A 26,553-nucleotide genomic window follows, 5' to 3' on the forward strand; every position below is an offset into this window, starting at 1 on the left:
ATTTTACAGTGGGTAGCAAGTGTTTTTCGTGTAATGCTGTTTTTTTTTGGATGCCATGCATAACGCCTTTTTGTATGACCAAAAAACTCAATCTTTGTTTCATCAGTCCACAGGACCTTCTTCCAAAATGAAGCTGCCTTGTCAAAATGTGCTTCTGCATACCTCAGGTGACTCTATTTGTGGCGTGCTTGCAGAAACAGCTTCTTTCTCATCACTCTCTAATACAGCTTCTGATTGTGCAAAGTGCGCTCTATTGTTGACCGATGCACAGTGACACCATCTGCAGCAAGATGATGCTGCAGCTCTTTGGAGGTGGTCTGTGGATTGTCCTTGACTGTTCTCACCATTCTTCTTCTCTGCCTTTCTGATATTTTTCTTGGCCTGCCACTTCTGGGCTTAACAAGAACTGTCCCTGTGGTCTTCCATTTCCTTACTATGTTCCTCACAGTGGAAACTGACAGGTTAAATCTCTGAGACAACGTTTTGTATCCTTCCCCTGAACAACTATGTTGAACAATCTTTGTTTTCAGATCATTTGAGAGTTGTTTTGAGTAGCCCATGATGCCACTCTTCAGAGGAGATTCAAATAGGAGAACAACTTGCAATTGGCCACCTTAAATATCTTTTCTCATGATTGGATACTCCTGGTTATGAAGTTCAAAGCTCAGTGAGCTTACAAAACCAATTTTGTGCTTCAGTAAGTCAGTAAAAAGTAGTTAGGAGTATTCAAATCAATAAAATGATAAGGGTGTCCATACTTTTGCACCGGTCAAATTTTGGTTTAATGCATATTGCGCATTTTCTGTTAGTACAATAAACCTCATTTCAATCCTGAAATATTACTGTGTCCATCAGTTATTAGATATATCAAACTGAAATGGCTGCTGCAAACACCAAAATATTTAGAACTAAAAATGATTAAGATTAATAGGGGTGCCCAAACTTTTTCATAGGACTGTATGAGCAGTATTATAGTAGTTATATTCTTGTACATAGGAGGTAGTATTATAGTAGTTATATTCTTGTACATAGGATCAGTATTATAGTAGTTATATTCTTGTACATACAGTAGGAGGTAGTATTATAGTAGTTATATTCTTGTACATAGGAGGCAGTATTACAGTAGTTATATTCTTGTACATAATAGCAGTATTATAGTAGTTTTTTTCTTGTACATAGCAGGCAGTATTATAGTAGTTATATTCTTGTACATAGGAGGTAGTATTATAGTAGTTATATTCTTGTACATAGGAGTAGTATTATAGTAGTTATATTCTTGTACATAGGAGCAGTATTATAGTAGTTATATTCTTGTACATAGGAGTAGTATTATAGTAGTTATATTCTTGTACATAGGAGCAGTATTATAGTAGTTATATTCTTGTACATAGGAGGTAGTATTATAGTAGTTATATTCTTGTACATAGGAGCAGTATTATAGTAGTTATATTCTTGTACATAGGAGGTAGTATTATAGTAGTTATATTCTTGTACATAATAGCAGTATTATAGTAGTTTTTTTCTTGTACATAGCGGGCAGTATTATAGTAGTTATATTCTTGTACATAGGAGCAGTATTATAGTAGTTATATTCTTGTACATAATAGCAGTATTATAGTAGTTTTTTTCTTGTACATAGCGGGCAGTATTATAGTAGTTATATTCTTGTACATAGGAGGTAGTATTATAGTAGTTATATTCTTGTACATAGGAGTAGTATTATAGTAGTTATATTCTTGTACATAGGAGCAGTATTATAGTAGTTATATTCTTGTACATAGGAGTAGTATTATAGTAGTTATATTCTTGTACATAGGAGGTAGTATTATAGTAGTTATATTCTTGTACATAGGAGCAGTATTATAGTAGTTATATTCTTGTACACAGGAGTAGTATTATAGTAGTTATATTCTTGTACATAGGAGGTAGTATTATAGTAGTTATATTCTTGTACATAGGAGCAGTATTATAGTAGTTATATTCTTGTACATAGGAGCAGTATTATAGTAGTTTTTTTCTTGTACATAGCGGGCAGTATTATAGTAGTTATATTCTTGTACATAGGAGCAGTATTATAGTAGTTATATTCTTGTACATAGGAGTAGTATTATAGTAGTTATATTCTTGTACATAGGAGCAGTATTATAGTAGTTATATTCTTGTACATAGGAGCAGTATTATAGTAGTTATATTCTTGTACATAATAGCAGTATTATAGTAGTTTTTTTCTTGTACATAGCGGGCAGTATTATAGTAGTTATATTCTTGTACATAGGGGCAGTATTATAGTAGTTATATTCTTGTACATAGGAGTAGTATTATAGTAGTTATATTCTTGTACATAGGAGCAGTATTATAGTAGTTATATTTTTGTACATAGGGGGCAGTATTATAGTAGTTATAATCTTGTACATAGGAGCAGTATTATAGTAGTTATATTCTTGTACATAGGGTAGTATTATAGTAGTTATATTCTTGTACATAGGGGGCAGTATTATAGTAGTTATATTCTTGTACATAGGAGCAGTATTATAGTAGTTATATTCTTGTACATAGGAGTAGTATTATAGTAGTTATATTCTTGTACATAGCGGGCAGTATTATAGTAGTTATATTCTTGTACATTCCTTTACACAAGTGATAGTATGATTGGTCTATTCTTATACATTGGAGGTGCTGTAATATTTATTATATTCATGGGAGGCAGAATTATATCTGTGGTGAACATTATAGTAGTTATAACAGTGTCCACAGGGGGCAGTATTTACCTCTGCAGGAGAAATCTTTCCATCTATTTTGTGCTCAGAGCCTTCTGGTTTGATTACACTTCCCCAATGTAGATGCAGCTGGACGGCTGTGAAGTTATTTGGGAGCCCATGGAGGTGCATGGATGGGGGCAGGGAGAGCTTCACTGCAGGAAATAAGAATAAAGGAGTTCATTAATTCATTACATTAAGCTGACTATACATTCTGACTATTGTCTATGAGGAGAGTCTCACTGTCTTCAGGCCAGCTATACCAATGTGTGTTGTCTTTATTTCTGTCCTCTATATCTCACCATATATACATATGCCCCCTAGGGATGGAGATATATATATATATATATATATATATATATATATATATATATATATATATATATATATGGTTTATTATGCCTCCCATAGACTTTGGCTCCTGTTTGTTTGACCCGTCTATGTTGTCATTGCTCTTTACCGTATATTTACCCATCCCCCACCCCCGTATGAAAGCTTCTCCCCCTCGCTTTATTCTCACCCTTTACACCCACTTTCAATGCCCCTTTTTATCGCCCGCACTTCTTCCAGTTCCCCTGCCACACACTATTCTGTCTTCTTACAAAGTGACGATTGTCCCCGTAGCGGCATCTCCTGACAGAGCCCCCCGCCTGGGCTCCCTCCTCCAGGATCTAGGCCAGCAATGCCTTTGTGCTCACCCGCCTGTGCCAAGATCAACCAGCGAGCTATATGTCACCGCTGCGGCTCATCCGCACATATTTCTGGTGACTTTAAGGGTGACCTTCACCCGCCCTATCCTGTCATCAGAGCGATGGACAACAGGGTCCACCTCATGCACTGCGCCTGACCCCCGCACCTGACACAGGCGTCCGTCAGCGCCTCCATATCCCTCGTCTGTCCAAACAAGGTGCTATTTATAAAGCAGTATCGGGGCTGGAGACAATACCAGGCATTAGGCTATGGGCAGCCGGACGCATTCCTGGGGTGATGGACTACAAGTCTCACTAGATACTTTAGTGGCGTCAAGGGTTAGAGAAGTCCCAATGGACTGTGCTGATAACATAGAAATAAAGGGACAGCAACCCTAAAGTACATCTTATCCTTAGGATCGGTCATCAAATTGGTGGGGTCTGACTCCCAAGACCCTCACCCACCAGCTCTTCATTGGCTACCAAGCACAGCGCCGTACATTATATAGTGGCTGTACTTGGTATTGCAACTACTGACCTGCAAAATAGTCCATGTGACACTTCTATTCCTTACTGGACTTGGAAAAGGAGAACTTATCCCTGAAACGCGTTGTGTTCTTTGAGTTTAATAAAAATCACTGGATACTACTCATCTGGGGGAAGCGAGGTTCCTTTACTTTGGCCTAACCATATGGTTTGGGATCTGGTCCTCCTTCCTGAACTGCATGTGACCCATTAAGGTGACATCACAGACTGCAGAGGCTGATCGGTGAGGGTGCAGGGAGTTAGACTCCCAGAAATCTGATATTGATGACCCGTCCAAAGGAAAATGTCTCCTTTAAGGAGGATTTCCCATTTTATATGAGATGCTATATCACTAAGACAGGCCTCCATTTTGTGATCGGTGGGCCCTTTCACCCCTCATGCTCAGTGGCGCTCCCATCCACCCAGCAGGGAACTGCAGCTGGTCTCATTCACGTGAATGGGGTTGACTACAGTTCACTGCATATCCAGGATCGGTAGAGTGCCAGAGGTTACCGATCATAAAGCATATCCGAGTGATGTAGTATCACTTTTTGGGATGGGAATACCCCTTTAAGGCCGTCTGTATCCTTCTTTGCTGACCATACAGGAACGTGACCTTGCAGATGGCTGACATTCCTCGGCTCATCCTTGCTGGGAGAATCAGCAGGACTGCAAATCGTCAGTTCTCATGGATGTAATGGAAATACATTGTAACCAGTGACTCACTAAGACTAACAGACGGCTATATCACCTGATAATACCATGCACATGCATGCTCGGCCCAGTCTACATGAGACACGGGAGGAAGCTGCCCTCACGCTCTGTTGTCATCCTCAGAACAAAAGGATCAGGCACTTGAAATCCATCTTCCCGCTCCTTATCTGCTCCAATATATGCCCCATACACATTAGGTGGTTTCCGTAATCAGTGTTTCAGCCAACAATGGGCTGCTTAAAGGGAAGGCTTCACCAATTTTACTAGTGGTGTTATCTATAGAGGTGTTATCCTCTATAGCAATACTGTCTGTAATATAAATGAGGTGGCTGCTGCAAGAAAAACCTCTATAGAATTAGGAAGTGTCACTCTATTATTAGGCTTAGTGGTAGAGTGAAAATTGCAGAATATAGTATGTCTCTTTAGATTGCAGTTAAAAATATGTTTAACATAAAAATTTGGTCATTTTCTGGTGACACTTTCCTTGTGACTACCTGCATAGGTACATGTTGTATACAGCAGCACCCATCTAAGCTTCCCGTAAGCGTGACCTGAGAGGGCAGGAGAGGGATAGTGACCGGCAGGTGGCATGTTATAGAGCAGGAGGAGCTGAGCGGATTGATATATAGTTTTATGGGAGAAGACTCACTATAACCTGTCATTTATCCATTTATCTGCTTATTCTGGAATCCAGTGGGCGGTCCTAATCAGTGATTGGCTGCTGTCTGTATACACAGTCTATAGGACCGCCCACTGGACCCTTAATGAGCAGTGGTATATATGAATAAATGACAGGATATACTGAATCTTTTCCTACAAACCTATATATCAATCTGCTCAGCTCCTCCTGCTCTATAACATGCTGTCGCCAGATATATGATGAGACAGGATCCCTTTAATTAGGTAGGTACACCGTATAAACTTTTAAAAGGGAAGGAAACAGCCATAAAAAATGGAGCCACTCTAGACAGCAGACTGGACAAATAGACCGCAATGACTCTACTTTAGGAGGATGGTTACAATACTGCATAGTGTGTATTGTGTATAGACATTTGCAATAAATTGGCAAACAATCACAATAGACAATTAGTACAGGATAGTTAAAGACAAGGGTATTTACCTGTGTCCAGGGTGTAAAGTATAGAAACCCATTGTCATAGGCCCCATCTGTCCTGCATTACACAGGAAATCTATTCATTAGACGGTGTAATGCTTCATTTCCCCTGCGGGGGTGCTGCAGGGTAATCAAACACTTCACATGGCTAGGTTACCTCATCTATAAAGGAACCCGCTCTAAACAGATGGTACGTCCTGATCTTTGTGAACTATAACAGAGGAAACCTTTAAATTCAATGGTATAAATTTTAGGGGCAGAAAAAAAATATAATATGATGTAATTTTATTATTTTATATTTTTTCTTATTAACCATCCGCATCACTGCTCATTCATCTACCAATATTAGAGCTATTTCGATGTAAACATTGATGGTGAGCTTGCATCTACATGATGGACGTAAGAAGATGCCATGTTGTCATTAGACTCCCTCAGTAGTGCAGCCTCAAGCTTTGGGCCTGTAACCTCATTCCTCAAACTGAAGACAAGATATTTAAAAAAAAAAGTTCTTATTTCTAACACTTAAGGTAGTTGTCTATTTAAATTTAAAGGGCACTTTCACCACCTCAACCTCTTTACCTCTTTTAAAAGGCGCTGCTCCACTGAGTCCAACAAAGTTGGAATTTTTTTTCTAGCCCCTACCATTCCTGAGGAATTATTCCTGTTTCGACTCAGAACCGCCCACCTGACAGTAGAGAGCCTAATTAGCATATTGGATGCTGAAACTAACAACAGTGATTGCTCGGGAATGGTGGGGACTAGAGAAAAAATTCCAACTGCGCCGCAATCAGCGGAGCGGCGCCGATTAAAGGATGCAGGCAGTTAGAGTTGGTGGAATGCCCTCTTTATCCTATTTTTTTATTTTTTTAAGGAAAAGTGGAGTCCTCACCTTGGGACCTCACGTCTGTGAGCCACTCTTTATCTTAATGGCCACCATGCAGTGGCTGGTCTTTCTAGCCAGGCACAGATGATTTTCAAAATGACCGCCTATGGGTCCTATCTGATCTCCAGATGGCATCTACTCTGAGCCATACTGATCTATGGCCATTATTTATTCCTGACAAGAATAACTATGAACAGATGTAAGGGGTCAGCCTAAATGATCAGCTGTCATGGGGCACCTCAAAACATGACCTGTAACCTGAGGAGCCACCAAGTTGACCTTTAGTTTCCTCTCTTGAGACATGGAAGGAGTAATTACTGCTTGTGAGACACAGCTGGAACGTGGAGATGGCAGCTGACACAAGCCTTCAGAGCTTCATGCATGCCGAAATGGCGGCTGCCCAAAGTGTTGTGGGACTACAACTCCCAGCTCAGAGTCGCTCATTTCACACCAATGGTAGGGCAAAGTACTGGATTAGGAAAAATAGGAATTTCTTTCAAAAACAGTGCCATGCCAGTTCAAAGGCTGGGAAGGGCATTGCAGCTCAGTCCCATTCATTTAATGACACGGAGCTACAGTACCAGGCATAACCTGTGCACAGGTGTGGCGCTGTGTCAAAAAGAAGGCAGCCAAGTTTGTGTCAAATAAATCAAAATAAATTCCGTTTTCACAGTTCAGAAGTAAGTCATATCCATTAGAGAGCTGGATGGGAGCCCTGCTGTGGGTGTAACGTATTACTAAAGTCTCCGTGGCTTCACAGGAGTGCAAAATCTGAGAGATGACAAAGCATCTTTATCTGGAAAAAAATAATGTATCTTTCAGTTTCCTATGGAAAAAGAGATATTAATCTGAATTTTGGGAAAAACAACTGAAATTATAACAATTGGCCAGATATCTGACTGCGGCAGCCATCCGAATGTTATGTAATATTATCCAGCGCTAGCCAGAACACGTACAATACTGATAAGAACATGGAATATTACTGACTATATAAATTATATATAATACTGCCATAGAGATCCTGTATAATGCCGCCAATAGAGACTTTACATAATGCTGCCACAGGGATTCCACGTAATACTACCAAAGAGATCTTACATAAGGCTGCAATAAGGATCCTACATAATGCCTCCATAGAGATCTTACATATTACTGCCATCAAGATCCTACATAATACCAACCATAGAAATCCGACAAAATTTCACCAGAGATCCCACGTAATACCTCCATAAGGATCCTATATAACATTGCCATAGAGATCTTACGTAATACTGCCATAGAGATCCTACATAATACTGCATTAGAGATCTTACATAGTACTGCTACAGAGATTCTACATAATACTGCCATAGAGTTCCTACATAATACCGCGATAGAGATACTACATAATACTACCATAGAGCTCTTACATTATACTGCCATACAGATCCTACATAATACTGCCGAAGAGATATGACATAATACTGCCATAGAGATCATACGTAATACTGCCATAGAGATCCTATATAATACTGTCATAGAGATCTTACATAATACTGACATAGAGATCCTACATAATACCGCCATAAGGATCCTATATAACATTTGCCATAGAGATCTTATGTAACACTGCCATAGAGATCCTACATAATACTGTCATAGAGATCTTGCATAATACTGCCATAGAGATCCTACATAATACTGTCATAGAGATCTTGCATAATACTGCCATAGAGATCCTACATAATACCACCATATAGATTTTACATAATACTGCATTAGACATCTTATATAATGCTGCTACAGAGATTCTACATAATACTGCCATACAGCTCCTACATAATACCGCGATAGAGATCCTACATAATACTGCCATAGAGCTCTTACATTATACTGCCATAGAGATACTACATAATACTGCCATAGAGATCTTACATAATACTGCCAGAGATTTTACCTAATACCACCATAGAGATCCTACATAATTCCACCAGATAGCCTACATAATACCACCATAAGGATTCTACATATTACTGCCATAGAAAACCTACATAATACTGCCATAGAGATCTTACATTATACTGCCATACAGATTTTATATAATATCCCCATAAGTATCTTAAATATTACTGCCATAGAGATGCTACATAATACTGTCATAAAGATCCTACATAATACTGTCATAGAGAACTTATATAATACTGCCATAGAGATTTTATACAATACTGCCATAATGATGCTACAAAATACCACAATGGAGATACCTAATATTACCATAAAGATTCCATATAACACTGCCATAACGTTCTTATGAATGAGACTCTCCATAATACCGTAGATTCTACATAATACCACCACAGAGATCCTTTATTATACCGATGAAGTCCTCAGTAGTTGATACCTTTTTTAATGGCTAACTCAAAAAGTTTTTTGATGACATATTTCGAGCTTTCGGGACTACTATAAAGGTCCCTTCATCAGGATGGTATCATCCTGATGAAGGGACCTTTATAGTAGTCCCGAAAGCTCGAAATATGTCATCAAAAAACTTTTTGAGTTAGCCATTAAAAAAGGTATCAACTACTGAGGACTTCTCTCAGAAAATTTCTTTCATTTCATATCCACTGGCTAACACGGTACAAGGATATATATTTTTTCTTATACCGATGAAGACATCCTGCATATTACCACTATAGACATCCTAAACTATACCAACATAGAGATACTAAATAATACCACAATAATGATCCCGCATAATACTGCAATAGAGATCCTAGTTAATAATAAGATCACATTAGAAGTCCTACATAATGCTGCCATGAAGTTCCTACATTACACCACCATACAGAGGAAACATATCATGACTTGGTTACCTGTGTGGCCATTGTTACTGAGAGTAAATGGGGCACCTCCGGGAGCGCTGTACCCCACAGGACGTATAGGAGGTAAGGTACCATCGTAGGACACATCTGTCGTCCTAATGTTGATGGGAGATTGGGCATTTCCACCGCAGTCTGGGTAAGTCTCGGCCCAATGCTCCTGGCCATGGTCACCTATAACATAAAACATCTATATAATCTAATTGTACTTGTAAAAAAAATTGTAAAAATTTAATAAAATAAGACTTAATAAAAAAAAATAAAAATAAAACATCTATATAATGAACATGTATTTATTGTCCAGCCAAGATATTGCTTTATAGAAAGAAAGAAAGAAAGAAAGAAAGAAAGATATTAGATAGATAGATAGATAGATAGATAGATGATTGATAGATAGATAGATAGATAGATAGATAGATAGATAGATAGATAGATAGGAGATAGATAGATAGATAGATAGATAGATAGATAGATAGATAGGTAGATAGGAGATAGATAGATGATAGATAGATAGGAGATAGATAGATAGATAGATAGATAGATAGATAGATAGATAGATAGATAGATAGATAGATAGGAGATAGAAAGATAGATAGATAGATAGATAGATAGATAGATAGATAGATAGATAGATAGATAGATACGGCACTTTAGGAAAGGGGTCATGCAGGGCACACTTCTCTACAAGGCTGTGGTAGCTGACCTCTATGATATACCTCTGCCCTGTACTATATATAGGTCTATTTGTATCTGTAGGTAACATTCGCTGAGTCAGTGACTATATAGAATATTCCGCTCACTCAGGGAAAGCCATTCATGAGGTGACACACTACAGTGTAACTACACATAGTCAGAATACAGAATATCCTTAAAGGACAACTACACCTAAAACTGGAAAATAACATTTTAGGTAAATATGACCCTATAACAGATATTATAGATGGGAGGGGTTGGGGTGGGCACTTGCCCCTCTTTCAGTTGGACTGGGAGCAGAGCTGTCACTATAGACATATGATTTATGTGAAGGGCTAGTTATGTCAGAGACCACTGCAGACTGAGGCAAGTTTACCAGCCAACCACCAGTAATGCTGGAATTGACCCCCTCACTGCTCTACACCACCAGGTATACTGACATTACCCCATCACTGCCCCCACACCATCAGGTACACTGATATTACCCCCTCACTGCTCTACACCACCAGGTATACTGACATTACCCCATCACTGCCCCCACACCATCAGGTACACTGATATTACCCCATCACTGCTCTACACCACCAGGTATACTGACATTACCCCATCACTGCTCTACACCACCAGGTATACTGACATTACCCCATCACTGCTCTACACCACCAGGTATACTGACATTACCCCATCACTGCTCTACACCGCCAGGTATACTGACATTACCCCATCACTGCTCTACACCACCAGGTATACTGACATTACCCCATCACTGCCCTACACCATCAGGTACACTGACATTACCCCATCACTGCTCTACACCACAAGGTATACTGCCATTACTCCATCACCGCTCTACACCACCAGGTATACTGACATTAACCCATCACTGCCCTACACCACCAGGTATACTGACATTACCCCATCACTGCCCTACACCATCAGGTACACTGACATTAACCCATCACTGCTCTACACCACCAGGTACACTGACATTACCCCATCACTGTCCTACACCACCAGGTACACTGACATTACCCCATCACTGCCCTACACCACCAGGTATACTGACATTACCCCATCACTGCCCTACACCACCAGGTATACTGACATTACCCCATCACTGTCCTACACCACTAGATATACTGACATTACTCCATCACTGCTCTACACCACCAGGTATACTGACATTACCCCATCACTGTCCTACACCACTAGATATACTGACATTACTCCATCACTGCTCTACACCACCAGGTATACTGACATTACCCCATCACTGCCCTACACCATCAGGTACACTGACATTACCCCATCACTGCTCTACACCACCAGGTACACTGACATTACTCCATCACTGCTCTACACTACCAGGTATACTGACATTACCCCATCACTGCTCTACACCACCAGGTATACTGACATTACCCCATCACTGCTCTACACCACCAGCTATACTGACATTACCCCATCACTGCTCTACACCACCAGGTACACTGACATTACTCCATCACTGCCCTACACCACCAGGTATACTGACATTACCCCCATCACTGCTCTACACCACCAGGTATACTGACATTACCCCATCACTGCCCTACACCACCAGGTATACTGACATTACCCCATCACTGCCCTACACCACCAGGTATACTGACATTACCCCATCACTGTCCTACACCACTAGATATATTGACATTACCCCATCACTGCCCTACACCATCAGGTACACTGACATTACTCCATCACTGCTCTACACTACCAGGTATACTGACATTACCCCATCACTGCTCTACACCACCAGCTATACTGACATTACCCCATCACTGCTCTACACCATCAGGTACACTGACATTACTCCATCACTGCTCTACACCACCAGGTATACTGACATTACCCCATCACTGCTCTACACCACCAGGTACACTGACATTACTCCATCACTGCCCTACACCACCAGGTATACTGACATTACCCCCATCACTGCTCTACACCACCAGGTATACTGACATTACCCCATCACTGCTCTACACCACCAGGTATACTGACATTACCCCATCACTGCTCTACACCACCAGGTATACTGACATTACCCCATCACTGCCCTACACCATCAGGTACACTGACATTACCCCATCACTGCTCTACACCACCAGGTACACTGACATTACTCCATCACTGCTCTACACTACCAGGTATACTGACATTACCCCATCACTGCTCTACACCACCAGCTATACTGACATTACCCCATCACTGCTCTACACCATCAGGTACACTGACATTACTCCATCACTGCTCTACACCACCAGGTATACTGACATTACCCCATCACTGCTCTACACCACCAGGTATACTGACATTACCCCATCACTGCCCCCACACCACCAGCTATACTGACATTACCCCATCACTGCTCTACACCACCAGGTACACTGACATTACTCCATCACTGCCCTACACCACCAGGTATACTGACATTACCCCCATCACTGCTCTACACCACCAGGTATACTGACATTACCCCATCACTGCCCTACACCACCAGGTATACTGACATTACCCCATCACTGCCCTACACCACCAGGTATACTGACATTACCCCATCACTGTCCTACACCACTAGATATACTGACATTACTCCATCACTGCTCTACACCACCAGGTATACTGACATTACCCCATCACTGCTCTACACCACCAGGTATACTGACATTACCCCATCACTGCCCTACACCACCAGGTATACTGACATTACCCCATCACTGTCCTACACCACCAGGTATACTGACATTACCCCATCACTGCTCTACACCACCAGGTATACTGACATTACCCCATCACTGTCCTACACCACCAGGTATACTGACATTACCCCATCATTGCCCTACACCACCAGGTATACTGACATTACCCCATCACTGTCCTACACCACCAGGTATACTGACATTACCCCATCACTGTCCTACACCACCAGGTATACTGACATTAATCTCGTCACTGGCCATGAATGCCAATAGGACAGCCATTACCCACTGACCTTCACAGAATTTGACATTAACCCCATCACTACCTTAAACCATTAGGATTAATGACATTAGCCCCCTCACTGCTCTAGACCACCAGGTATACTGCCATTAGCTCTGTCATCCATCTGTATTTCCTGCCCTAGAGGGGGCAGTGTCCACGTCCCTGACCACCCCCGCTCACTAGCTATATAGGTTCAGAGGGAGGTAGATATATCCTCCTATTTCAGTAGGAGATAAGTCCCCTCGGCACGACTCCTTGTACTGCTCTTATATACAGACAAGACTATTATTAAGTGGATCAGGCGGCTGCAAAGACATCACAGAAACTAGTCAGGCAAATCTACAATTTCGTAGAAAAGGAACATAAAATTAGGGGCTCAGATAGGACAGGAACCTCCTTGTAGATGTCGGCCACCCCCACACACGTCAGGCCCATAGGGCCATCATTTAGTCTATTCACTAGAATGTGACCGAGACACGAAGCTCCAGCTGTGAGGATGAGGAGACATGGAGAATGCAAATGAGTAGGGGGTCACAAATTTATAGAGGAAAGAGCAGGCTACTCAGCAGCACAGAGTATTTCAGGAGATGACTGTCCTGATCTTGTGATCATGTGATGATGTCAGTAAGGACAGGGCTACATAAGACAGGGCATGGGGGTCACAGATATATAGGGGATATAGCATGGCTTCCCTCAGCACAGAGTATTTCAGGAGAGGATTTTGAGGGGGTAATGACATGTTCACTTATGATAGGGCTTCATGAAACAAGGGCAGTGCCGTGATGGAGAGGAGGGCAATGGAGACAAGGGAAATGACAAAGACATAGTTCGTGAACAGAGGTCCAACAGCAGCGCAGAGGACTTCAGGAGAGCATCTTGAGGTCGTAGGAGAGGGCTGCATGTAACAGTGTTATGATGGGAGGACAGCAATGGAGACATGGGAGATTACATATATATATATATATATATATATATATATATATATATATATATATAGTAAAAGGACAGGGGGCACAGCAGCACAGAGAACTTCAGGAGATTCTCTCTGTAAGGATGCCGCTACACATCACAGGGTTGGTGTGGACATTGGAGGAGCAGAATGGAGACATGGGAGATTATAGATAGATAGTAGAAGGTAGGAGTCTTTGACCAGCAGCAAGGAGTATTTCAGGAGAAGCTCTTGAGGGGCTTGGGACCGCTGTCCACTGATGTGATGATATTTGTAAGGCTGGGGCTGTGTCATCATGTCATGGAGGACAACAGAGATGTGTTGAGGAAGAACAAGGCTTCCCAGCAGCACAGAGAATTTCAGGAGGACGATCTCAAGCCGGTAGTGACCTGTCCACCCACAAGACAATGCAAGACAATGGCTGCATGTGACCGGGCAGTGCCATGATGTGAAACGTAGGTCAGGGACATGTGGGTGATTTGTAGTCAGATGGCAGCACAGAGTATTTCAGGAGAAGAGTGTTGTGAATGTGTGAGGTCAGCGAGGACGGTGTACGATGTGAGGAGGGGGATGTTATACCTAATTGACACCACATAAACCCCTTCACAATAGAAACCTGTTCACACACATAATTGTCTCCGACCTCAAAGCCAAAACCGCCTTGTCCCTCTGTGTGAATCCCACCCTAAATACACACAATGGGATTATCCTGGGAAAATCTAACACCAAAAGGGGTCCCTTGCCCCTCTCCGTGTCCCCATCCAAGGTTTGATGGGGCCCTGCTATCTCACTGATGGAGGAGGGGGCTTGTGTTTTAGGGAGGGTGGTCCATTTACATCTCAATCGGCCCCTTTATCTCGGCTCTCATCTGCATTCCGGAAACAATCCCTGAGTTGTAAAGCCCCCGAAATGTGGCCTCTCCCCTCCTGACCCTGCACAGCAGCCCCCACACCCATTATATCATTAGCCCATTCACCTTCACAAGGGTGGCCTAAATATAGACAGCACCCAAAAATAGCGCCCGGGGCTTATCACATCTTAGGGCAGATACTCAGTAGCATCCTGGTCTAGACTGCAGGGATAACAAAGGAAGTGTTTAGGCTCCGGGCCCGGGCTTGTGGCTCTACACCTTGTGGGACTACATGTTCCAGCAAGCCTCGGGGAACACATCTATGCACACATAGAGAAGGAACAGGAAGCCATGTTGTTTCAGGATCGTGGACCTCCTCTATAAAGCTAGTCCCTTTGACGAGGCTTCTATATTGTTTAGAAGGTTTTCCCAGAGGTTTCCGTGTCGTGCCAAAGGGGCTTGTAGCCCAGAGGGATCATTCTGGGAACTGGTGGTGGTCCAAGCTGATGGCCTGCAGCTCCGTGACCTTCTAACGTGTATCTATGACATTTCACAAGATCATTTTTAGCCGGGTTTCACCTTTAACCCCCTATCAGATGGAAAGCGGGGAAACGGTCCAGTAATTGTCACGTATATACTGAACGTACCCTCCTGTGTATATAGATAGCGCACAATACGGGACCCTTCACAGTAATTTAACTCCTTATTTGCTGCCTGTTTAACAAACTTTTTCAATTTTTAATGATTTTTATTAGGAACAATCTTTTATTAGGAAAATGTCTAAAAATGTGTGCGTTTGGATGTTTGTTCCCCAATCACGCAAAAATGGCTGTACGGATTTGGATGTAATTCGGCATTGTAACCTCGATTAACACATAGGCTGGTAAATGACATGGCTTCGCGACTGTTATGAATTTATGTTCACGTACTATATTACACTGCTCCTGCAGCAGACTTATCTCACCCAGGGCTGTTATCTCTCTATGTAAACACACACTAACCCTCAGTGTGTAGACACCTTTGTATACTATCTGATCTGCTCCAGGCAGTGCACACAAACTGACATGGGCAAACACCTTTAATCCAAATTGGAAGTTTGTCAATTTTAAACATGCCTGGAAAAAGAGAATCTAATTTGTCGCAAACAATGAGAGCTATGAAGGTAGCCAGAAGTTAACAGAGTTCTCCTCAATCGGAGCTGAGCGGGATCATCGACACCAACAACATGATCATTATATGGCGTCGCAGCGAGCTGCTGAGATGCCGTAACAATCACGGGCACAGCGCGAGGAATGAATTCAGTGACAGGCCAGCTTGAGAGTTGCCAAAACGCTGGAGCATGTGGATCATCAACGCCAACAACACGCTCATTATATGGCGTACCAGCGAGCTGCTGAGATGCCGTAACAATCACGGGCACAGAGCGAGGAATGAATTCAGCAACAGGCCAGCTTAATATGTAGCCTATGTATCTTTCCAGGTTCCAAGGTATGCATGTTCCAAATTTGAGCCAAATCCCTGCAGCCATTTTTGCGTGATTGAGAAACAAATATCCAAATACACAAACTTTCACATTTATAATATTAGTAGGATAGGATATGATGGTAGATGTGGTGTATAAGATATCACTTCTTACCTGTGTATGTCCACGAGGCTCCACCTGTGGGGAAAAACAATAAAAAATTATGGTTAGCTTCAGGTGGTAAATATCTTCTCATATAATAAATGTCTTGGTGTCACCACAGATGATACCACGAAGTCCAGAGAAACCGAAAGAACTACCCTATATATGCTGTTAAAGGGTCACCAGAACCCAGCACATCAGCCCCGCAGATAGATAGATTAGGGTCACCCCTTGTGAATCGCTACCTCCATTTCCGAGTTATCACCTTTTTAATCAATATGTATTGGGCTCTTTGGAGCAATGAGGGCGTCACCATTGTTCCAAGGAGCTCATTTGCATATTGATACCATAACACTGTATGATCCAGGTGACCCTAACCTATCTATCTGCAGGGCTGGGTTGAAATGTTGGGTTCTGACCTACTCCCTTTAAGGACGTTATCTAGTGTATGTAACCCAATTCTTATGGAGGGAAAAATTTGGGAGTGGGCACCAAGCTCAGCCCCCACATTTGAGGAGTGCTGGTACCCACTGAAGCCAGTAGATTCCCATTGATGTCAATGTGAGCTGTATACTACCCCATTCATGAGGGATGAACCAGTTGGGATGAAGTAGCTCATCATCTGGAGACTTCCGATTTAAGCAGGGGCGGTCCTTGTGAGAAATCTCGAACGCTACGTCCCTACATCAGTGACAATAGTTTGGCTATATGAGGGACCCTGAGCTGGGAGGCCACAACAAGAGGCTTCCTTGCCCCCAACACAGTGTCCTTTTAGACACTTAGCATGGAGATCCTCTTTTATTGTATGGCCCTTCCACTATAGTGGATGAAGCCGGGGTCACCTCATCGTGCAGCATGGATCGCTACAATAGATCCCATGTGATGGATCCAGCACGCCATCACTGTGTTGCTCCAATAACCGAACGGAAAACGTCTATTTCGACATCCTGCCCCATCCTAACACACTCATAGACCTCCCCCGCCATAAAATCCCTATACGTCTCTTGAAACGTAAATTGCCCTAAGAAATTTTTAACTTTTTGGAGAACAAAAGGTTTCCCGCTTGGTCATCCTGTCTAGTAAATAATCATTCAGGTCACACATTACCTAGAATAAGTCAGCTATTGTGCGCGTGTACTTGGACACTCCAATTATAATCCGGAGATTGTCATTTTTGTCAAAATGCGCACAAGCTACTCGGAGCAATGAGAACTCCATCGTTGCTCCAAAAAGTTCCTTTGTACATTGACAAAAACAGTAATGGGGGCTCCGATTCACGAGGGGAAACCGACCAAATCTTCCTTCTAAGGTAGTGATCGCATCTAATGATTTACTGGGCTTTGCCAAAAACATCCAGGGTACGGGCGACCTGAAAATATTCCACTCGGTAATCTGCATACAAGAAGAGGTCATGTTGTTTTCGCCTCCTCCCCCATCTTTGTAAGGGGACGCTCAGCTAACAGGCACTAATGACTGGACAAAGGATAACCAGGGAAGTTACTGACCAACCCAGAGCAGGTAGTATATGTAAGAGAGTCCGCCATGACGCCTATTAGGTAAGGTGCCAGTGCGGGATTGTAATACCGTGCCAAACCCAAATACCATTGTTTGTAAACTACTCTAGGGTGGCAATGTTACTAAAACCAATCTATGACAGATACAAATGGAGTCGAAGGGTCCCTATTTACTATAATGGGGCAAACATGGACTCGGTGCAGATGTGAACGTCGCCATATATATACCAGCTCAGCAGACAGTGTTACACATGATGGGCTGAGATCAGGGGTCCTCAAACTTTTCAAACAAGGGGCTAGTTCACTGTCCCTCAAAACACTGGAGGGCCGAAATATAGTATAAAAAAAAATTAAGATTATATGCTCCACAGTAGCGCCCCCCTACCAGTATTATATGCTCCTCAGTACGCCCACACACACACAGTATTATCTGTGCCTCAGTACCCCCCCCCCCACTGTATCATATGCTCCTCAGTAACCCCCCCCCCACTGTATCATATGCTCCTCAGTAACCCCCCCCCCACTGTATTATATACTCCTCAGTACACCCCCCACCCCACTGTATTATATGCTCCTCAGTATGCCCACACACACACAGTATTATATGCTCCTCAGTACCCCCCCACCCCACAGTATTATATGCTCCTCAGTACCCCCCACTGTATTATATACTCCTCAGTACACCCCCCACCCCACTGTATCATATGCTCTTCAGTATACCCCCCAGCCCACTGTATTATATGCTCCTCAGTATGCCCCCCCCAACCCCACAGTAGTATATGCTCCTCAGTACCTCCCCCACTGTATTATATACTCCTCAGTACACCCCCCACCCCACTGTATCATATGCTCTTCAGTATACCCCCCAGCCCACTGTATTATATGCTCCTCAGTATGCCCCCCCCAACCCCACAGTAGTATATGCTCCTCAGCACCTCCCCCACTGTATTATATACTCCTCAGTACCCCCCCTGCTGTATTATATACTCATCAGAACCCCCCCACACACACACACACACACTGTATTATATACTCCTCAGTACCCCCCCCTGCTGTATTATATACTCATCAGTACCCCCCCCCCCCACACTGTATTATATACTCATCAGAACCCCCCCACACACACACACACACACTGTATTATATACTCCTCAGTACCCCCCCCTGCTGTATTATATACTCATCAGTACCCCCCCCCACACTGTATTATATACTCATCAGAACCCCCCCACACACACACACACACTGTATTATATACTCCTCAGTACCCCCCCCTGCTGTATTATATACTCATCAGTACCCCCCCCCCACACTGTATTATATACTCATCAGAACCCCCCCCACACACACACACACACTGTATTATATACTCCTCAGTACAATCACACACACTCTATCATACTTACCCATGAAGAGTCGCCGCGGCGCTTTCTCCTCCTTCAGACTGCAGGAACGATGACGTCATCGCACCTGTGTCGGGGTTAGAGGTCGGGGGCACATACAACTGAAAGCAGCGATCCACTCACTAACAAGGAATAGGATTCCTTGACGATGAACGGGCCACATGCGGCGGGCCGGATAAATGTCCTCAGCGGGCCGCATGTGACCCGCGGGCCGTAGTTAGAGGACCCCTGGCTTAGATATACTGGCCAAGTAGTTAGTAGTACACATGATAGGTTCACACTAGTGTTCAGGTTTCCGTCCTGCGGGTACACATGGGGACCTGAAAGATGGAAATCCTACCCGCTTAAAAAGCGTTACACGCAGAAACCCGCAGACCCCATAGACTATAATGGAGTGCGGCGGATTTTCAATGATTTTATCCTGCAAGCAGGACTTTCCTGTCTGCCGATTTTACTGCCGATGGAGTATCCGAACCTAATGTTAGCCATCTGGCTCAATGGATAAGTCACACATGACAAACTTAGATACAGTGACTCAATGTATAATTTACATACGATATGCTTAGATACACCAGCTCAGCCGACGGTATTACACATGATAGGCTTAGATACAGCGGCTAATCCGATCGATATATATATATATATATATATATTATAAGTGATAGATGTCTCAGTGGATAATTCACTCTCCGTGCAGGACTTTTCTCTTCGCCAATTTCTGGCGGTTTCTGCGGCAGAGTCGACTTAGCCTTAGGTACATTTGATCAACTGACTGTATCACCCATCATAGGATTAGATACCGGAAACAGTAACACAAAGGAGCTGGATTTGTCATTTGGCACCTTATCATTGGTCGTCCTGCCAGTATATACCTGCGTGTTATAGCGCACGATAATACCTGTACAGCTCTGCTACATCTGTACATAGAGACCGACGCAGTACAATGACAATGTCAGGATAGTAATGAATATTTTCGTAGTTTTGGGGGTCTCAGTCTCTCCTCATACAGCAAAGAGAGACCTATCGGAGAATTTCAGGATCCCCCCCACCCTCACCCTATGTGCCTCCCTGGCACACTGCGCACTTTCCCACACAAAACAAAGAGGTGGCATCATTATGAATGGACAGAGACCATTTGGCCGGGCACCAGGAGCGCTGGCGGTGGCAGATCCCTCCTCATCCCCTATAACCTGAGAAGGGTCACCGTTATTTTCCTAAAAACTCAAGTGTACCCCCTAAGGGGATACTCTACAGCTCATTAACCCTCCTTCTTATGAAGGTAGGCCTTGCCAGGAAACGGTTAAACCCCATAAAACTACAGTTTTCTATACAGGCCTCATTTATCGCAACTGTTGCCCAAAGCAACCAATCAGAGCTCAGCTTACAATTCAAATAGTGCTCTGGAAAAATGAAAGCTGCGCTTTGATTGGTTGATTGATAACTGAGGCCTACTGTGCTTCAAAGCCTCTGCTTGCTGTCAGTGACTGGACAGACTCTTGTTTACACCCACAAACCGACGAACTGACTGTTCTTAGGCTACGTTCACACCTGCACTGGGGTGTCCATTGTTCTGTTCTATCGGAGGACCAGAACAACGGAAAGGCAGACCGCTAAAATAGCGGATATATACTGAGCCTGAGACGAAACAGCTGTGCGCGTAGGACTTTTTCGTCTGCCGCTATCAGATGTGAAATTCGTCTTACGCAGCTAATGTGTTCGCCACAATGTATCCGTCTCACCTCTGTTACCAGTATAGAGGAATCTCATACCTCCCAACTTTTGAAAAGTAGAAAGAGGGACAAAATGTGCGCGCCGCGGCAAATTTGGCTTAGCCCACTTTTATGTTGACTCCGCCCATTCTCATTCATTTTTCACGTGCTCCCACACAGTATAATCCTCCTACAGTCACCCATAAATTATGTCCTCCCCTCTATCTCTCCCCCAGTTTCATACACACCCTTCATCTGCCCCTAGTTTCATGCCCCCCCATCTCTGTCCCCAGTTTCATGTCCCCCCCTCCATCTCTGTCCCCAGTTTCATATCTCCCCAGTTTCATGTCCCGTCCCCCCCCCGTCTCTGCCCAGTTTCATGCCGGTCTCCCCCTTTATCTGCCCAGTTTCATTTCCCCCGTGTCTGCCCCAATGTCATGCTGTTCTCCCCCCCTTCATCTGCCCCAGTGTCATGCTGTTCTCCCCCTCCCCCCCTTCATCTGCCCCAGTGTCATGCTGTTCTCCCCCCCCTTCATCTTCCCCAGTGTCGTGCTGTTCTCCCCCCCTTTCATCTGCCCTAGTGTCATGCCGTTCTCCCCCCTCCCCCCCTCCTTCTGCCCCAGTGTCATGCCCTTCCCCCCCTTCATCTGCCCCAGTGTCATGCTGTTCTCCCCCCTTCATCTGCCCCAGTGTCATGCTGTTCTCCCCCCCCTTCATCTGCCCCAGTGTCGTGCCGTTCTCCCCCCCCCCTACATCTGCCCCAGTGTCATGCCGTTCTCCCCCCTCCCCCCCCCTCCATCTGCCCCAGTGTCATGCTGTTCTCCTCCCCCCTTCATCTGCTTTACTTTACCTATTGGAGGCATACCTTCTGCCGACCGGGACCGCGGGACAGGACAACGAAATCGTGAGTGTCCCGCGGAAATCGGGACGGTTGGGAGGTGTGGAATCTATTGTTCCCTGTCATCAGCCACTTTTGATCACTATAACAGTCTCTCCTTAGTTTATACTTTGCGGCAGCGTGACGCTCGGCCAAATAGCGCAAATTTTACCGCCCATTGGTATGGGTTTTGTATTACGGTTATTTTGCCACGTGATTTTTAGAGGTAAATACATATATGCCAACATTAGAAAATGGCGCAATATACAGTAAAACGTGTCCGGTTTGGCACAGCAAACTAATACAACATGTGAACGGAGGCATATACAGAGGACAATACAACCTATTGTTCCCTGTTATCAGCCACTTCGGATTAATATAATCAGTTTTAGATGGACTTTCTGTCCTCGTTTCACACGTTACCGCTCAGCCAAACGCCGCTAACTTTACCGCTATGGTTTCGTGATCCAGGTAATGCCTATAGGGTAACGTGTTCCATCTGTAAAAACTTGGCGATACGGCACAATAGGTAGGGTGCAGCACAATACTGCAACATGCGAACGCAGATATATATATAATCTTAACCCTTAAAGGAGAACTCCAGGACTAGTATTACTACAGTGAGCTGACAGCAGGGTACTATACGATGTCTCCATTATTCAGCAGATGCCCCGTTTGTGCGAATATTTACGGTAATAACTGCGCCATTTTTTGTTCATGGGTAAAGGTGACTATTATAATTGAGCCGTATTATGTTCGCTGAATAAACTCCTTGGCCTCGGAGAGCCCCTTTAAGCGAGCGCCGAGAAGTTTCAAAGTTTAATCCGTCTCCCCCCTGGAAGTTTAATCTCCCTGACGACGTTAATTAAGACTCCTGGAAGATTAAACGGTGACGGGCGAAGGACACACCATGAGCAGGGCGCCCATAGTATATGACCTCAATAACCTATACAATCAGGGTCTAAACATGGCAATATCAGTATCTGGGAAAGCTGGATGAGAGCAGATCTATAATAATCCCACTTTCCTAGACTACTGAATGGCATATATATAAGGTAGGGGGACACGTCACGAGACTCTGGAGTGTGCATGGTATGGCGCCATGATATACGACGTTATCCGTGCCCATATATCCCATTAATGAGCTCGGACAGGAATAGGACCCTCCTTAATTTTGCTTCTCATACCCCATCCCCCCCCCCCACACACACACACACACATATATACACCCATGATAATATAAGGTCGGGTGTACACAGCACACAGTGTAGGCTTGATCGCCACCCAGCTTTCCCAGAAGCAGATACAATTTTTAAAAAATTCTAATGAATTTTTTTTTTTATTTTAAATTCAGATCAGAGTCAACTTTGTTTTTCGAAAATGTGTCCCCCTATATGAGGACTATGAAAGCCACCCTTGTAAATATGGCATCGTGCGAATGCCACTTTTAGAGAATGGGGGGGTGAATAGATCCAGATGCAGCAGAGCTGGATTTGTCACGTTTGTAGGTTCACCTACCTGATATAGCGGCGGCGTATGGCGCCACATGACAAACTCAGCTCTGCTACAGCTGCATTTCTTGGCCTTGAAGGAGAAATCGTCTTGAAGGACAAGAGTCAATCTGACATTGGCACGCTCTCCATGCCTACCTGCTACCGCTGACTGGGCAATCCTCAGGAGGAATACATAGTACGTCAGCATCCCGTAGATCCCATAGGTGCTGTGGGTACGCATGTCGGCGGCGGGGCTCCGGGCTGGTAGGGGACGGGGCTGCTCCTCTGCTGCTGACACTGTGACAATGCACTGAGTTTTCTGGTCCAGCAGCTTGTAGACTCCAACCTCATTGAGACTGGAAGTAGCCTTTTCAGCACCACACGGCTCTTTTTAAGGTGGTCCTGGATGGGCAGAGTCTGAGGGGCAGGGCTAGGGGCCAATCAGCTGTAGGAGCCCCGCACGCAGCGTGCCATTGCTTGTGACATTGTCAGACTCGCACTACACTACAGGGCTGAAGGCTACACCTCCATGGAGGATTGTAAGATTTCTTACAGAACATTTCCACCTAAAATCCATAATCCCTGTAAAGATCCTGCTTTCACGCACCCCTGAAAGGCACATCTGCCTAGCGATGTAGTACTACGAGGCAGAGGGATGCACTTCCGAAATTTCAGATTCTGGGAAAGCTTTGTGATAACTGGTGTAAGAATAGAAATAGCCACCGTGTGAATCGTCACACTGCTTTCCCGGGCTCCTGAATGGCACGCCTGCCAATAAATATGTTGTCTTTTTCTGTTAGGTTGTACAATAGTCTACTCGGCTGAATCTTCAGTATGTCATTTGGTGGGAAAGCTGAGTGACAACCGTATGGCTGCTATTATAGGGGTGCATCATCCAGCTTTCCCAGGCTTCTGAAAGGTAAGTCATCCAAGTTATGTGGTGATCGCCCCAAGATGGACTGTGGAAATGCCATATGCTAACTAGTATAGACGTAGTAGTGGCCATATCACCAGCCATACAGCTTTCCCAGACTCCTGAATGGTAAATCTGCTTAGTTATGTGGTAATCACTTCATTATGGGCTGTGGCAACGTAATACGATAACCAATGTGAAAGAAAGTAGTGGCCATATTAGTAGTCATCTAACTTTCCCAGACTCCTGAATGGTAAATCTGCCTAATCACGCCATTATGGACTGTGGGAACACAATAAGATAACCAGTGTAGAAGTAGTAGCGGCTATGTTAGTAGTCATCCAGCTTTTCCTGCCTCCTGAATGGTAAATCTGCCGAGTTATGTGGTTATTATGGTGTAGTAGTAGTAAAACCCGCCTTATTATAAGTCATCCTACTTTCTCATGCTTCTGAATGGCATACCTGGCTAGATATATGGCTGTTTGAGGCATGGGAGTATATAACCAGATTCTGGAGTCTGGTGAAGAAGACACCAGAGGAAGGCGGGACCGAAGATGTCGTCCACCAGTGCACGAACCGCCCACCATGCACGGTAAGTATGATTTGCATATATGTTTATACGGTCTTAGTTTAAAACGGGGGGGGGGGGGCTTTTAAAATACCATTAGCGGTGCCTGAGTAGACTTTTTAAAGGCTATTCAGGCATATATGGTGCTCATAGGGCTCAATTTTGATGATTGAGCCCCTTTATCGCAAGTCTCCACTGAAATCTGATCCTAGGTCTCTTCTACACGTTTTCCATGTTGGTTGACTGACTTTGGTACGAGTACAGCTCTGCCCACAAGTGTTGGATTGGGTTGAGGTCTGGGGACTGTGGAGGACAATCCAGCACCTCTACGTTATTGTCATTGACCCATTTCTTCGCCAATCTCGATGTATGCTTTGGGTCATTGTCCTGCTGGAACACTATGTCGTCCTTTTCATTCCCATAGTACTTGAGTGTACAAAGTAACTCATCTTATACTCATTCCTGGTCATGTATCCATTACCTTTGGCTGTGATTAGGGTTGAGCGATCGGGATCGGAAATGTTCGGATTCCGATCGGCGATCGAGTAACTTTCACGATCGCGATCGGAATTCCTATCAGTCAATGTACAGTAATATCTATCTACTCGTGAACTTTGCTCAACTTACCTGCAAAGAAGTTCCCTGCGCGCCCCCGCCTCCCTAGACTAGTATTATAAGATGCTGGGAGAAGGCAGGGCTTGTGGCTTAGGAGAGTGTGGGCAGGAACTGGGAAGGGAGACGTGAGTGATGCACTCACGTCTCTCCGCCCACACTCTCCTAAGCCACAATAAGCCCCGCCTACTCCCATCATCTCTAACACTAGTCTAGGGAGGTGGCGGCGCTCTGAAGGCCTGTAAAGGAGAGACCAAGACCAGACCGGACCAAGAAGAACTGGGAGCGGCAGCGGATCTGTGCAGGTAAGCGGACACCAGGGGGGATTTTTTTTTAATCACTACACAGCATGAAGTCCAAAAATTGAAACAATTTTTGGACTACATGCTGTGTAGTGAATAGGATCATTTTTAAAACTCGATCTTCGATTATTAAAAAAATCCCATTGACTTGCATTGGGATCGGAATTTGGATCGGGATCGGGTTCGAATGGAAAATGATCGGAAATCGGATTTTAAAAAATTTCAAGATCGGCTCAACCCTAGCTGTGATACATCCCCATATCACCAAACATGACAAATCCATCAATTTTTCAATCCGTTATCTCCTTTGTCCCTTGTTTCTCCAAGACTCATTTGCACCCGTCCAGTCTATTGTCCTTCATCTCATCGCTCCAAGTCACCCACTTCCAATCTTCTACTGACCACTTTTTTGCAAACTCGAGCCGACGCTTCTTATAACGATATTGAATTCAATGCTTTTTTGGGGCGGCCACCATTCCAGAC

The 26,553-nt window shown here is 43.9% G+C and overlaps 1 protein-coding gene across 1 annotated transcript in view; it reads right to left on the reverse strand.

Moving 5' to 3' along the window:
• Positions 1-24,043, reverse strand: part of CA14 (carbonic anhydrase 14) — a 37,367-nt gene extending 13,324 nt beyond the window's left edge. Inside the window, exons 1-4 of the mRNA XM_075283229.1 lie at positions 23,832-24,043; positions 16,692-16,715; positions 9,534-9,713; positions 2,769-2,911 (exon numbers count right to left, since the gene is read on the reverse strand). Coding sequence (XP_075139330.1) covers positions 2,769-2,911; positions 9,534-9,713; positions 16,692-16,715; positions 23,832-23,916 — 432 coding nt within the window. The 5' untranslated portion in view covers positions 23,917-24,043. The remainder of the gene's footprint in view (positions 1-2,768; positions 2,912-9,533; positions 9,714-16,691; positions 16,716-23,831) is intronic.
• Positions 24,044-26,553: the final 2,510 nt, after the last annotated feature.

The sequence above is a fragment of the Leptodactylus fuscus genome, chromosome 7 (genome assembly GCF_031893055.1).
Source record: "Leptodactylus fuscus isolate aLepFus1 chromosome 7, aLepFus1.hap2, whole genome shotgun sequence".
Classification (NCBI taxonomy): Eukaryota; Metazoa; Chordata; class Amphibia; order Anura; family Leptodactylidae; genus Leptodactylus; species Leptodactylus fuscus.